Raw genomic sequence first — 16682 nt, 5'->3', positions numbered from 1 at the left:
ACAATAAGCACTTCGAAATTGGCCCAAAAGACAACTCGATGGTAAGTTGCTCTCACAGGTAGACTTTATGACAGGTCTGACTTCTTAGAATGTTGACAAAACCAGAGAGATCTAAGGCTTGACAACTCCTACCGCCAAAGTCACTACAAGACCTACTCAAAATCAAACCCTAGGGTTTACACTTCGATGAAATCCACTAAAACACTCAATGCTATCGAAACAAGTTCAGGTGAAGATTCTGGGCAAGGGACTAATGAATCTAGGCAGAAAAAACTAAGAAAAAACAAAATCTAAGAGCAAAAAAGGCAAAAAATGGAAATTTCTCAAATTTTGGCAGGGGACGCAGGCAACCCGTTAGCACAGGAGCGGGCCCGCTCTGTGCACACAACAAAAGTGCGTCCAGGGACGCACTGTGCAGCACTCAGAGGGTGCGTCCTACTGAAAAACTAAAGAAAAACCAAAATAAAACTAATCCTAAGCTAACCCACCCAGAGACAAGGTCACAGAGCCAAAACCAGAAAAATAAACCAATTTTCTCAAAGCAAAGTTCACACAAAAGAAAAGACTCTTCTCATCAATGGAATCTATCCCCAGTGGAGTCGCCAATTTGTCACACGGAATCAGTCAAAAGTGCGGACACAACCGACCTTCCTAGAAGTCTAAGACGTTCTAATGACAAACAAAACAAACTGGAGCTATCCTTCTCTAAACATACATTATGATATGAGAAATCAAGTGTTTCGTTCTTACCTTTGTCCAAACGCTGTTGTAGAAGTCCAAGCTTTGTTGATCTGGATGAGCTCCTCCTTTTCTCCAAAACCTGCAATCACCAACAGTCAAACAATTAAATAGCACCTGATTATAACATAAAACAAAGCATATTCAACATATAGACCAAGGAGTACATGAAATAACCCATAAACAACAAGTTATTGAGAAGAATGGACCAATTTGCATTAAAGGTAATCAAAAGGAACCATTACAACCTGAGCCTTGGTGTTGTGCAAGCTCCTTCCAGGGTCCACAAGAATCTTCCTCTACTTTGACAAAGCTCACCCACTTCCAAATAGAACAAGCAAAGATGGCAATCTCTCCTCACAAGCTTCCAAATGGGAGTCCTAATTCCTGCAGCATTTACCCTTAGAAATCTATAGCTTTCAACCTCTCTCCTTCTGGCCCAATGCCTGTATTTATAGTGCTCAAGAGGAAGTTAATCAGGTCCACCATCAATGGGATAGTCCCCTCTTTGGATGGGATCACTCCCTTATTGATGGGATAAGTTCCTCTTTGGTAGGAGTGCATGAACCATCTGGAGGCCCTCAATACACGTCAAACAACCTTCTAGAATGCTCTAGAAATGACCACAAGTAAGTTTTTGAAGATAAAACTTGCGCATTTTAACCTTTTCAGAGGGACGCACCTGCCCCTTTAGATACAGAGCGTCCTTGGACGCAGACCTTATGAACAATAGGTGCGTACCCGCAGGCAAGGTTTGAGAGAACCTGCGTACCCAGAGATAAACATATTTATAAAGACTTTCTCTCTTTCTTGGAGTTTGACATGGATAGCAGAGGCATAAGACTTGCTTAAGAGGGTAGTATGACTGTTGATAGAGCCATACCAACTGTAAATAGCCATGGTGACATTTTTTAGTGTAACAATTGTGTCAGAAGACACAGTCCTAGATGTTGACGGTTGTTCAGACATTTGTAGTCTATCCAAAAGATTACCTAGCGATTCTACAGGGACTTCCGCTAGTGGTAGACTAACTTATGATGTCGAAGGATATAGAGTGATCCCGACTCTAAAGTGCATTGGAGTACTTGTTTGAGGATCTTCTACAATTTCTTCTATCGCAATCAGACCAGGTGGAAGTGGAAGACCGTCAGGTCCGTAAAATATTTCTGGTGCCGAAGAAGCAGCGACAGATGTTTGAAGAGTAAGACTCTCTGAACCAGTTATAGATATTGGTTCAGTAACACAAGTGTTTATTCTCAAACTAGGATCAGTACCACTGTCCTTCTGTGGCTGTTGAACTTCTTCTGTTGAGGTAGGGATTCCAAAAATGTTTGGAGTATCCGGAGTCTCTGATGTCGTTGGAACACTTGTTCTAACTTTGATAGGAGACTTGGAACCGGTTAAACGAGTTCGCTTTGTCCATACTGTTTTCGATTCCGGAGACAAAGAAGGTTGACTCGTAAGCCTCCGCGAATGGCGGGGTTTCAATTGACTTTCTTCCACGATTTCGGATTACTCGATCAACTAAAATAAAGGGAAGGTATGTTTCTGAATTAAATGAATTTTAGACGCTTTTGACACAACTTGTTTTTTCAGTTTTTAAGAGTCGAGAAAAAACAAAATATGACTCTAGTCTCCTTCGATTTTTAATGAGCCTGAAGTGACAAGTGCTCAAATGGACCTTTTCCGTTAAGGAGTCTGAAAAGGAACGAAAGGGACTGTTCTGGAGGTCTAGGTAGAGTGAGTACCAAACCAATCGTAAAACTGCTAAATACTTTTTACGGTACGGCAGTCAATATTCCCGAATGTTGTGTTCGATGCATTGCGATCAGTAGGGCGGCCGACACGGCTTCCTATGGATAAAGGTTTTAAGCCTATAGGGGTCTCCCAATATATACTCGACGGTACGTGGGAGCACAAGTCTGTACTGGCACTTATTGTCTCAAAGTGGAGGAATCACCCAACCATCAGTGAGGACAATAGTTACCAGGCTTTACGACGCTGGAATACGTCTCTGGCCTAGACCTCTAAATGTTGTGCTAAGTTCCAAAGCGTTGTTAAGTTCATTGAATTTATTTTAAGTTGATCTTTCTTATGAGGTTTTCCTTTTGGGATCACCACAAGATGTAGATGTAATTCCTAAAATGCAATCTAAAGATGATAAACAAACTTTTATCTCTTTTCAGCAATGAAAATCCTAGCTACTAAGGGAAAAGAAAGACACAATCTTTTCGCAAAGAGCAAAGAGCACACTGTAAATGCACTTTCCTAGATCAAGCCAAACAGACTACCAATATGCAAATGCACATTTTTTTTTTTCACTTTCTTAATATTGATGCCTAAAAAGAAATTTGTTGTACAAATTTGAATTTTCTTTCAAGTGAAAAACACAAACAAGCCTCTTTTCGAAATCAAAAGGTAGAGATGATTACGACACTTTATGATTTTGAAGTAAATACTCTTTTCGACACTAGAAAGTGACAAATTCAAACCAAAGGCAAAAGTAAAAGCATAATCGACTATCAACAGCAAATAAACTTTCTCCTATGATCAAAATCGACACTTGCGACAGATCTAAATCAAAGGACGACAGTACGACTATTCTACTTTTGCAATGGAAAACTGTAAACGACGCCACAAACACATAAAAACATCTACAGTTTCTTTTGTACAACTGAGGTGGAATATCAGTAAGGAAAAGGGGTTTGAAAGAGTGAAATACTGATCACAGGCTGCAAAAAACAGAGACAAAATTGGAAAAATGGAGCAAAGAACCTTAGCTGCACAAGGCAAGGCTGATCAGTGCACCTGTTACATAGAGAAACTGCATTGCAGTGCAGGTAGCCCTCTCGGGAAGTGCATTGAAATGCAGAACCTCTTCACAGAGCTTGCGCTGAGGCAGAAACGAGAATTCTATACGGGTTCTAGGTCACGGTTTGCAGTTTAATCTATGGTTTTTGGCCGAGTAAAAGAAATCAGTAATACACAATCAAAGGTAGATCTAAGGGGGGGTTCTAAGAGCTATCACAAGTGTAATCAATTAGTTTATGAATCAGCTGTTCAAATCATAAATAGATCCAGTGAGTGGATTGAAGCAGCAGATGTCTACTTTGCATTTGTTAATGGCAAATGCAGTTCGATTGCTGCTTCTAAGTTTATGAAACAAGCAACAAGAGAAACACAAACAAACTAACTAGACACGATCCCCAGCGGAGTCGCCATTTTGTTATCGGGAAAAGTGTCTATCTAGATCTGCTCTATCCCACTAAGGTGTGATAGCGACCTTAGAAACAAACAGAGAAAACTACTTTTGTATTCTTCTTTATGAACTATAAACAAAGAGAAATAGGATGAACTAACCTGTGTCTTGCGCTAGTCCTTTGATCCACTCTCTCTCCTCTTTGACGGCTTCCAGCTACCTGCTCTCTCACTTGCCTAGCTTCACCAAGTTCCTGTAAGATCACAGAAGAAAGAAACTATACAAAGACATGGGTTTACATTCATAAATAACTTAGGATCAGATTTAAGTTAACCATACAAATGTAACAAGCATCAATGAAACACAAGCATGGAGAAGAAACTCAAATAGTTTTATTGATATACAAGAAGATCCAGGAGGAGTTACAACCGATGATTCCTGACCCAGCATCAACCTCCCAGCAAAGAAGTCCCTTCTTCAACCCCAACAAAGCATAGATCACTCAATTCTCTGATATGTATCTCAAAACCAACATCAATTCCTTACAATGTGCAATATTTCAGCCTCAGGATCTCTAGGATGAGGGATCCATATATATATGTATGCAAGGAGGATGAGTCAGCTCATGAATTGATTAGTGGCTTCTCTCTATTAGTTCTTGCTTCCACTTGGAGTCTGAGAGCCTCTTACACATCCTTGGTCGAATTCAGTGAAGCAAGTGTCATTGGAGAAGATTCTGGAAGCTTCCATTGTCTCTCCACCTCATGGAATGACTCTGCCACTTGTCATTTCCTGCTCAATGCACCCTGGTAGTGCGTTTAGGTGCGTTTCAATGCACCTAGCTAGTGGACTTAGGTGCTATGCAACGCACTTGGCTAGTGGAGCAGCTGAAATGATCCTGATTTGACTTATTCTGAGCAGTTTCTGGTGGAGAACTTCTGGGAGAAGTTGTATTTTGTTGACCTTGTTCCTTTAGGAGTTAGAACAACACTTTTACGGACTTAGGAGCCCTTGGTTTATGGACATTTCGTGCTTAGAGCTGTAAGGCACAAAAATGTCTATAACAAGGTTCCAAATAGAGGACCTATGATTACCAAAAGACTCAGTGAGGAGATCTTAGTGAGGTAAGATTTCAACGAGGAGGACTAGTTGTTTCGGAGGCTTGTTGCAGATGAGTAAGGAGCTCATGAAGAAAGAGGAGAAGAATATGACTACTGATAGTCATAACAGAGGTTCAGAGAGAAGCCACAATAGAAGATATTGAAGAAGAATGCCAAATCAGATGGCAAGAGACTGAGTCAAGAGGAGATTGAAAAAGAGTTGGCTGAGATAAGAAAAGAACTTGATGTGTTAAGAATGCAGCTAGAAGAAAACCATAGATAAGGTTGGGTATTAAGGAAGAAGCCAGTAGAGTGGCATGAGATGCAAAGAAGGCTACAACAAAAGCAAGTAAAGTGGCTGAGGGAAAAACTCAAGGAAGTTGGGTTGGAAATGGAAGAGTCCATTTGTGAACCAGAACAGGGAGAAATTCTAGGAGAAAGTGAAGACTACATTGAAGATAAATAATGGAGATCAAGTGAAGACCTCATGGACTATTGAGATAGTTCAAAACAACATGAGGAGATGATAACTGAAGATGAAGAGCTGATGTATAAGGCCATCAAGCCTCGTGTTTTTGAACCTAATAGTTTTGGTGTGCTTGCAAGATGCATAGGAGAGGATAGACAGTCTTGTGAAGCTATTGAAATCATGGAGGAGTGTCTTACATAAGATGAATACTCTGAAGTGAAGTTGAATAGAGCTCTTAAACTGAAGTATGAGGAGAAATGTGTTTTAGGGGATAAAAGGTATGCTAGAGCAGCAGAGTATGATGAAGAATACCTCTCAAAGGAGGAAGGTATTGAGTTGTTACAATAGAAAGAACTCATTGACAAATTAATAATTGGAGCTCTTACAAGACAAGAACCATTCCTTGTGAAGGAAGGAGAGGAAGTTGAGCCTGAGAAGCTGAATCATGTAGAAGACTCAGAGCAACAAGGAAAGGTGATGACTGAAGAGTTGAGTAATACTGCCAGGTCTTATGATTTTAAAATTATTAATTTGTGGATGATTGCAGGTACATCACAGGAGGATGAAAAAACTTTAGAGTTTGTCAGATAGAAGGAGCAGAATCTAAAATCTGTTCAGATCAATACCGAGATGGCAAGATCTCAGAACCAGAAGGATACAGAAGAGTCACCTTGGAGGAGGCAACAAAATGTTAGAATTTTCATAGAGGAGAAAGATGGCTGTCTTATTCCAATGAAGACTGAAGAAATGTTGTCCCAAGGAAATGATTCAATGAATGTCATTGGGGAAGGACAGAGATTGTTTGAAGATGATATGGAGGTTCTTAAAGAACAAGAGGGTAAGGACGAAAGGGAGGCAGTAAGAATCAAACAATTCCAAAGAAGAGTTAACCAATAGTAGGTTAAGGAAGAAGAAGTTCACTACTATGAACAAAAGCAAGGAGGCATCATTGAAATAGATGATGTGGAGGTGAGTCTAATTGAAAGTGTCATGAATTCTTTTGAGAATTCAAAACAGCATACTGATGTGTTGATAGAGGAGAAAGAAATAGAGCAGCAAACTAAATTGTTTCCAAAGGAAAATAAGGCATTGAAGCCTTATGTTTTTTATTTTAACAAATGTTTTGTGAATGCAGGTTTAGTTGCAAATGTTGGAGAAAGTTTGGAACAAATGAGCAGCAAAATAAAAATGAAAGAAGAAGATTCTGTGGAAGAATTTAATTCATGGAACATAAATGTTCAATTGCTGGAAAGTTAGATTTCAATGCAAAAATTAGATGTTGCAGAGGGAGATATCCTTAAAGATATACATGAATTTTGGGTGGAGGCAATGTCTACAATAGTAGCAAGAGCAAAAGTAGAAGAAAATAAATAACAATTTGAAGAGTTAGTAGATAGCAGCAATAACCTGAAGCAGAGAGAAAGAGGTAATAGTGAATGGCAGAATATGGACCAGCCCAATGATATGATAGAGATGGAGATTGAAGAGTTATGGCAGTTAATGATGAAGCAGTCCATATGGAGGAAAATGAAAGCAGCAGGAAGGATGATGAAACAGAAGACAGAAAAAATACAACAACAGCAAAGGTGCAAGACATTTGGACAGCTACAAACTATAGTTTGGGACCCTATAGGTTTTTTAATCAACACATGAAGACACATGATGAGGATATCATGAATATTTTCTACTTTGGGAGTCTAATGCAGGAGAATTCAACCCAAGGAAGAATCATTGTACTTTAGTAGATGTAGGAGGTCATGTGTTTTAGAGAAGTTAGTGTTCTAAGCGTTGAATTAATGTAATATTTAGGCTTTTGAGTAGGTAGAATAGGAATTAATTAGATGTGTGAGGTTGTTTGTAAATGCTCTCAAATAAAGGAGAACATGAGTGGTTAATAATGATGAGAGTGTTTGAAGTCAATTATAACTCTCTAGGTAGTTTCATGATTTGAGGAACTAGGGAGAGTTCTTAGGAATTAAATGAAGTCAGAAGTGGACATAGAGGATTTAGGAGTCAATTCAGTAGATTTAGGATTGGAACCAGAATTAGTTCAAAAGAGCCTTTCTGGTATAAATGTAAGCCTACGGGCAGAGTGAAAAGGGAAGAGGCCACTGATATCAAAGAGCAGGCTTGAGAGACAGAGAGTCTCGACATGTAATCAGTTTTTCATATTTATATGTATACAGAGGTTATTCCGAAACTATGTAAATGTGTGAAATAAGTATGTAATGATTGATTTATGCGTGAATTCATAGGTTCTGTAATAAAGGTTGCAGACAGAGTTCTTTAGATACGAAGTTGAGAATAATGATTCAAAGGAATCATAAAGGATCTCTGAATCCAGCTGAAGGATCAGAGTAAGCTCTGGAGAGGTAGCGAAGTGGGAATTCACGGAGTTAAGCTCAAAGGAAGCTAAAGAGCGGAAAGCTGAAACCCTGAAGAAAAACCCATAACCACAGGATAAACACTATTGAATGAATGAAAGTCAAGGCAAGGGACGAACAAAGAGGCGAGTCGTCAATGCATAAGAACCGTTAGATCTTATAGATCAACAACGTAGGTGACAAAGGATGAGAGCCATCGAATGTATAAATCAATGATCATTGCATAAGAGAAGAGTGCGGGAGATAACTGGTGAAAAGGCGGGTTTATAACCTTAAGTGGTATTTCGAGCGACAAAGAAGTGGTAAATGCTATTGAAGGTTAATTCTTCGATTCCATTCATAACTCGACACGTAGCAGAGAAGTGGAGAAAGGAAACAGCTTTATCGGGCGGCTAACCCCCATGCCTACTGTCTATCCAAATTCATGGTAGACCGTTGGATCTACTAAGTGTAGATCAACGATGGAGGATTGTCGGGCGACTTTGCATTGAGAAAGGATATCGACCATCGGATTGAGACCCGATCAACAGTTGTGATCTAATCACAATCGCATTAGATAGAGGTTAAAGGTTGGTGGACTGTGAAATGTCGATGCACCAATAGCGATAAAGCATTGATCAACAATCAGAGGTGGTCAGAGATTGGAGGAGTGTTGAAGGAAAGGTCTGAAAGAGCAGACCCGACGACAATTATGAACATGGGTTTATAATGTTTGAAGTCTGGCTTTATGGTTCAGAGCAAGTTTTTCTTTTTATTCCTGTATTTCCCATATTTTTTGATAGAATGAATGGTTCGGGTTTTTAATGTAAAAGTGCCAAAAATGTGTTTCAATAGTGTGATCACATATCGGGAAAGTGGAATGAGTGTGTAATGTGACCCACGGAAGAGCGATACCCCGATTGCAATAAAGGTAAAGCATTGATATCTGTACAAAGGTCGTATTAAGGTGGAAAGTCATGTTTTAAGTGCATTTATATTATAAAAGGGTTATAATAGAAATATAGCACCAATAAAGGTTTTCATGTGTTAAGTCTGGTATAACCAAAGTTTATAAAGTGAAGGTTTAATGTGCGGGCTTAAGGGTTAACAAAGGTTTAAATAAAGGTTATGAGGGGTTTCAGAGTCCTAATAGAAGGGATTGATGAAGACTTTAATAAAGTCATAAATGAAGGCTTGAGGGTTGATTAATAGGGCCTTAACCATTGATGGGTAAAGATTTGACTCCTTAGAGAGTTTTGAAATTCCTGGGACATATGTGTTTATGCATTTTACATGCATACTGTGGGTGTAAGCAGGGGTAACCCTGGCTTCACCAATCCCCTATTTCCTTGCACAATTCATGTGAGGATCAACCCATATTTAATTGGGAAATCATTCCTCCATAATTGCACAATCCAAAAATAGGTCCTTCTCTGATTGCATGGATGACTTGTACAACTCAGATAATCATACAACTGATAATACATTGTTCCTGCACTCTATTATCAACCGTGTATTTCTTTGAATTGACATGCATGAGATTCTCATGAGGGAATCTTTAGTTAGCTGGAGTAGCACTGAGGATGCATCAGAGCACCAACTCACTACTAGACCTCTACTAGTTCCACAAAAAGTTAGAACTAGTTTAACTGTCTATAACTCAGTCAAACTGATTTATCTAATTACCACTCAAATAAACACATCCTGGACCCCTAAAATTTAGGGAGAACATATACATGAATATAAAAATATTTCAAACTTGAAATTCCTCAGCTAATTAAGTTAATTAAACCTAATTAAATATTTACAAGTTTCTATGAGAATAAAATTTGATTTTAATTCATAGTTTAATTCAAGGACAAATTAAACTGGAATTTCTCATTGTCATTTCTCAACATTCCCTCTCAACAAGAAAGGGATTATCACCTACCCGGATCCTACCTCTGTGAAACTTGAATTTACATATTGGCAGTGCCTTTTTCAAAATGTCAGCATCTTTCTCCTCTATGCGAATGTACTGTAACAACATAATCTACCTCAATACGCAATCTCGAAGATGATGATATCAGACATCTATATGCTTAGACCGATCATGAAAAACTGGAATTTTAGAGAGTTTGGTACAACTTTGATTATCTCAGTAAATCATAGTTGGATCGACCTACTAACCAAAAAAACCAACCAAATTCTTCGTCATCTAGATGGCCTCACATGCTACTTGAATTGCAACCATGTACTCTGCCTCTGCCGAACTAAGTGCAACTGATCTCTATTTCCTATTGTACTGAGAAACTATTGTTGACCCAATAATAAATATCTCACCTGATGTGCTCTTCTTATTGGATGGACTCCTTGCCCAATCTGCATTTGTGAAGCCTTGAATCTTCACTCCCTCTTTCCGTCTGTAACACAATCCATACTAAGTAGTTCCCTTGAGTTATCTCAACACATGCTTTGTCACCTTCCAATATAGCTTGGTAGGCCTAACCATCATTTGACTAAGCTGGTTAACTAGATAGTACATATCCAGTCGTGTGTTCACTAGATACATGAGTGAACCCATAATATGCATGTAAAAAATAACTTCCACTACTTCCCCTAAAGTAGGATCCTCATTCCTCCAGTTACCTGCTAGAGGAGTCCCCATGTGTTTGCTGCTCTCGATCCAGAACCTCTTGAGTATCTCATTGGCTTACTTTCCCTAAGACACATACAGTTCCCCGTAACCCTGCCATACTTCCATGCCCAAAAATTAATGCATGAGACCCATGTCCTTCATCTCAAACTCTTTTTCAATATCCTCCTTGCAAGAATTGATTAGCTGATCATCACCTGTTCAAGTCAATTTTTCGACATATAACATAATGATCAACAATTTACCTTCCACCACTATGTGGTACAAGTTTTCATCCACTTCATTTTTGGTGAATCCCAACCCAGTGAAGTAGTTATCAATCCTAGTGTACCAAGCATGGGCATCTTGCTTTAGTCCATCCAATACTCTCTTGAGCTGATACACAAGTGACTCATGTCGAAGGTCTCAAAACCTTTATGCTTCTCTATGTACACATATTCCTCAATCATGCCATTAAGGAAGGTCGTCTTTACATCCATCTTGTTAGCACTCCGTAAATCCCTTAAGGCTGAGGAAAGGGATCCTAGAGGTAACCAAAAAGAACTTCTACGTTAACATCTAGTCCCCCTAACCTTGGAGAGGGCTCTCATGCTGGATCAACTATCAATCTAAGAAGACTGATAGGATTTACATTTTAGACTATTTATTAAGATCAAAGGTAGATGATATAAATATTTAATGAATTTTTTGGGAGTGAGGGCCACTGAAGTATAGGATTATAGCACATCAGGGCATGCATGAGCCATCAAGACAATAGAGGCAAGGTAGGCACATATCTCAAGTCAATTGTTAGTTGTAGTATAGCAAATAATGGGGGAAAGAGAAAAATATTCAGTCCAATGAAATAGAGCATATGGTTATCAATTTTGTTCCATAACTAATGGCCAAATATTTAGAGGAACCATGACAAAACAATAAATAATTCTATCATGTATTATATCCACAGTTGTCCTCAGCATACACAGATGAATTCAAGACAACAATTTCAGAAATGGATATAGAATTAACAAAAGTAAAACACATACTTAAGACCATACACCATAGGAATCTCTGAAATAGATAACAAAGTATGTTGTGAGCTTTTATTAAAATGTTAAATACACTGCCTCTTCCGCTCAACAATCCTCCGTCCTTGTTGCATTAAATATTTATCATTTTATATTATTTTGGCCAAAGACCAAATACATTGCATTTCATCCAATAAGTGATCAAAAGGTGTGTTTGCTGATTTCTAACATAAACAACAAGGTTCGGGTTAATTATAGAAAAGATTTGTAATCCTTATCTACCTAGCCTGAAAAAAAAAATCCCACCAAAAATGTGTTATACAACTGTCCATATTCCTTATAAAATATCGATATGCCTACTATGATGCCAAAAATCCTTCTTAAAACCCTCTTGATGCCTTATCAAGTCACTTCTAAGTAGTCCAAAGTATAAAAAAATGGCGGATTATCATGACTATGGAAAGGATGTAAACATCTTTGCGTCAGCGCCTTTATGCATTTCTTAGTTTTGTGACTAGAGGTAAGACCAATACTTATTATATCAAAGATTTTAGTTGTGTTCCACTTTAAACTAAGCGGGGTGGGAAATCATTGATGGGCCTAGCCCTCAAGGCCTAAGTGGAAACTCAGGGCCAAATCCTTTTTGTATGTTAAACCCTTTGGCTAAAAAGGAGCTTAATTCTTTGAAGTATTATGGTGTTACAAATATTCCACCACATATGACATGGGGCCACATATATATGGACCTAGCCACGTGCCTTGTTTCAATAGTTCCAAGCTCTTTGAATTATTTATAGTCGTGGGCTAGCCTCGACATCGAAGCTCCACTCTCGATGATTTCCAATCAGCAATTTCATTTGGTACATAACGCGCGCCTGCTAATTGTAGAACGTCGATCATCTTTTGTACTTAGCACCCGGTCGTGTGCTCTTCACATGATTGTAGGTTTACCCCCATATTAGAGCTCCTTAATCATAGGTTTTCAATCAATGATTTCACTTTGATGCACAATAGGCCTCACCCTGCTATCGCTGGTCTCGATATCTGACATCATCACTACCACATGTCATCTTGTGAGTGGTGACATGTGTCACCCTTTTTTGGCCCCTTATGACACAAGAAAATGCTGAATATGCCTACTACATGTCCATCATATGGCCAAATCGTGATTATGTTAGCTGCCACATGCTCTTTATCAGAACCAATTGTTGACTTCCACGCATCCCTTATCAGATCCAATGGCTGACTACCCCGTGGAACTTATCGGATCGAATGACTAACTAACATGCATCCCTTTAGGAGGGGAGAGAAAAGGCTTAATCTTCATTGGTTTTGCAAGCAATTCCTTTGTTAATATATTTTTAGCCTTCCTGACACTTTAATCACATATCGTAATTCACATATCGACGTTTTTGAAATATGGCCCATCTACCTCAATTGTGAATCGTCGATCATTAATTGCTGATATTGCTCTATGCTCTGATATCTAATATGTGATGTGCTCTGGAACTCCGATGATTACCTCTCCAAACCTATGATATATGGGATCCCAGACCCATACTTAGGCGTTTTCCTTTGTTTTGTGGGTTTTGAAAGGGGAACTTCAACTTGCTCTAACTTTTGATCTGGAGATCAGCTTGAAGAACTGGATACACCTTTGGAAATATGCTTCTGAGCTCCATCTAATCGTTTCACCTGTAATATCAATTGAGCTAAACATTGCAGGAAAAAACCCTCCCAACTTTGGACAGATTAGTCTCTTGACACCAATGACTCTTTTGACATGGAAAACCTTTTAGGCTTTGACACCTAGTTATTCATAGGCTAAATTAAAAAAATGAATAGTGAGAGGCCAACACCATTGATTCTTATTATAGGACTCTAAAATTGTATCCAATGGGTATGGCATCCTCCTAGTGAGGTGCCAAGAACAAAAAATATACTAGTAGCCTAACCATTGGGTAACAGAGTCAATATAAAAACCAAATAACTTCAAATTGACTGACTAACTTACATAGTTGTAAGCTTTAAAATAAATAAGAAAATTTGACAGCACATGACTGAAATCTTAGAGCCTTCTCCTCGAGCTTCACACCTCAATGATATCTGTCCACACCTCCTAGAAATATATACAGTAGGTGATATCCTCCTTCCAATGTAACCAGTCAAGAAAACGGCTACTTCACTGAGTTCTGCTCACACTTCCCATGAACAAGTAGAAGAAGGAAAATAGTGGCAACCCAAAATTCAACTGATCCTAAGAAAAGACATCGATAAATATTGAAAGGTCCCATAACTCATGCAACAAACTGGCTATGAGATAACAAAAATATTCTTTTCTAGCCTCTAGGAGACCAACAAAAGAATCTTCAGAAACATAATTGGTTACCTTCACTTGAGCACTCTGTTCAACAATTTGGCTCTCTTCAACAATGGAAACAACCTGATCCACAACGATAATGTTCACGTCCATAAGATCAGGGACAACTTGCTCTTCTTCAGCAGACTCTTCATTTTCTATAATTGGAGGTAGGTCTTCATGTGCAAGAGGATATAAAACAACCTCTTCTTTTTCACTGCTCTCCTCTTCTTGATCTGACTCGGACTGCTGAATTTGTTCATTGACCTCCATCTGATCAGTTTCATCAAAAGCTAGAATATTCTTACCTGTTGGGAACCTTCATGAATAACCAGGGAACAAACTTCTTATGTTTCTTCTTGAGGAAAAGAAAACTCAAGCAAGGCTTCTTCAATTTCACCAGGAATTACACCCTGATCATAGATGCCAATTCCCATGAACTGAAATAGATCATCTAATTTTCCATAAAATATGTCTATCAACACTATAGAAGGATAAGTTTTTTAAAATTTGTACAAAATTCTCAATATAAATCCATCAAAGAAAATATACTTGCAGCGGACAAACCTTCATACCATGATATGGATTTATCCTCTAAGATTGCCATGAACATTTTCATTAATAAATCCTCACGAAAATGAACTTCAAGTCTACGTACATGCATGTGGAATTCAATTAAATGCAAGGAAGCACATTCTCCCTTTCCATCTCTGAATATTGGGAGATAGGCTAACCAATTAACAAGGGGCATAGGATTTGAAAAACCAAGAATACAAGCTCTATCCATAGGAGCATACATGGTATTCATTCTTGCAGAGCCCATTTTGAAAACAATCACTAGTAATTCTACAAATTACTAACCTTTAACCAATGAAGACATTGTGAACGTTTGACCTTCTGGATCCTTTGAATTTCAGAGTCACCAAGTGAATAATTCAGCCTTTCTATGTATAATTGTTGTCCACCATCAACAATTAGATATGAAACTTTGACAACCTTTCTTGGAGAAGATTAACTTTTGTTTGTTCTTCGAAAATGACACCATAATGTTAGCACTCCATAAATCCCTTAATGTTGGGCAAAGGGATCCCAGAGGTAAACAAAAACCACTTTTACGTTAAGGTCTAGTCCCCCTAACTGTGGAGATGGCTCTCTCACTGGATCAACTATCAATCTAAGAATGATGATATGATCTGCATTTTAGACTAGTTATTAAGCTCAAAGATAGATGATATAAATATTTGATGAAATTGTTGGGAGTGAGGGCCACTGAATTATAGGATTATAGCACATCAGGGACTACATGAGACATCAAGACAATGAAGGAAAGGTAGGAAAATATATCAAGTCAATTTTCAGTGGTAGTATAATGAAGAATGTGGGAAAACACAAAAATATTCAGTCAAATGAAACATAGCATATGGTTGTGAATTTTGTTGCATAATAATGGCCAAATATTTATAAGAACCATGACAGAGAAATAAAGAATTCATTAGATCCACACTTTCCCTAAGCATACAAAGATGAATTCAAGACAAAATTTTTAGAAATGGATATAAAATTAACAAAAAGAAAACACAGACTTAAGACCACACACCACAGGAATCTCTGAAATAGATAACAATGCTCTGAGATTTTATTAAAATGTTACATACAGTATCTCTTCCTCTCAACAATCCTCCATCCTTGTTACATTGAATATTTAGCCTTTTATATTATTTAGGCCAAAGACCAGATACATTGCATTTCATCCATTAAGTGACCAAAATAGGTGTTTGATTATTTCTAATAGAAACAACAAGATTCGAGTTAATTATAGAAAATATTTTCAATCCTTATCTTCCCAACCTAGAAAATAACAACCTCATGAAACCTACTTTATATAGTTGTCCATATTCGTTTGAAAATCTCGATCTTCCTACTATGATTCCAAAAATCCTGCTAAAATATCTCTTGATGCCTTATCAAATCACTTTCAATCAATCCAGACCATAAAAACATGGTGGATTATCATGACTTTGGAAAGGATGTAAATTCCTTTGCCTCAATGCCTTTATGCATTTCTCGGTTTTGTGAGGAGACGTGAGACCAATACTTAGTATATTAGAGCTTTTAGTTGTGTGTCTCTTTGAACTATGCATGGTGGGAAATCTTTGATGCACCTAGCCTCTCGGGCTTAAGTGGAAACTCAGGGCCAAAGCCTTTTTGTATGTTAAACCTTTTGGCTAAAAAGGGGCCCGCTTGTTTACAGTATTATGGTGTTACAATGGTTCCACCACATATGACATGGGACCACATATATATGCTCCTAGGCCTGCACCTTGTACCAATAGTTCCTCGCTCTTTGAATTCTTTATAACTTTGGGCTAGCACCCACATCGGAGCTCCGCTCATGAGCATTTCTAATTGGTGATTTCATTTAGTATGCAATGCACATCCACTAATCATTGAATGTTGATAACCTTTTGTACTTAGCGCCTGATCTTGTGCTCTTCACGCGACTGTAGGCCAACCCCAATATCAGATCCCCTTATTTAGAGGTTCTAAATCAACGATTTCACTTTGATGCATAATACACCTCACCCTATGATCACCAATCTCCGATATGTGATGTCATCATTGCCACATACCACCTTGTGAGTGCTGACATGTATCAACCTTTTTTGGCCCCTGAAAATGCAGAATCTTCCTCCCACATGTCCACCATACATCCATGTCATGATGACATCATCCGCCACATGGCCTTTATCGGAACCAAATGTTGACTACCATGCATCCCTTATCAGATCCAATGACTGACTACCCGATGGAC

At 38.3% G+C, this 16682-nt stretch overlaps 1 protein-coding gene across 1 annotated transcript in view; it reads right to left on the bottom strand.

Annotated features, from left to right (window-relative positions):
* LOC149193851 (uncharacterized) overlaps positions 1-14143 on the bottom strand; it is a 54433-nt gene extending 40290 nt beyond the window's left edge. Inside the window, exon 1 of the mRNA XM_089407455.1 lies at positions 13901-14143. Coding sequence (XP_089263581.1) covers positions 13901-14143 — 243 coding nt within the window. The remainder of the gene's footprint in view (positions 1-13900) is intronic.
* Between the last annotated feature and the right edge of the window lie 2539 nt (positions 14144-16682).

This window comes from Pinus tabuliformis, chromosome 2_2 (assembly GCF_031772625.1).
Source record: "Pinus tabuliformis cultivar Carrire ecotype Pingquan chromosome 2_2, CPIR1, whole genome shotgun sequence".
Lineage (NCBI taxonomy): Eukaryota > Viridiplantae > Streptophyta > Pinopsida > Pinales > Pinaceae > Pinus > Pinus tabuliformis.
The sequence above is the reverse complement of the archived record's forward strand: the minus strand, read 5'-3'. Positions and strand labels throughout refer to the sequence as shown.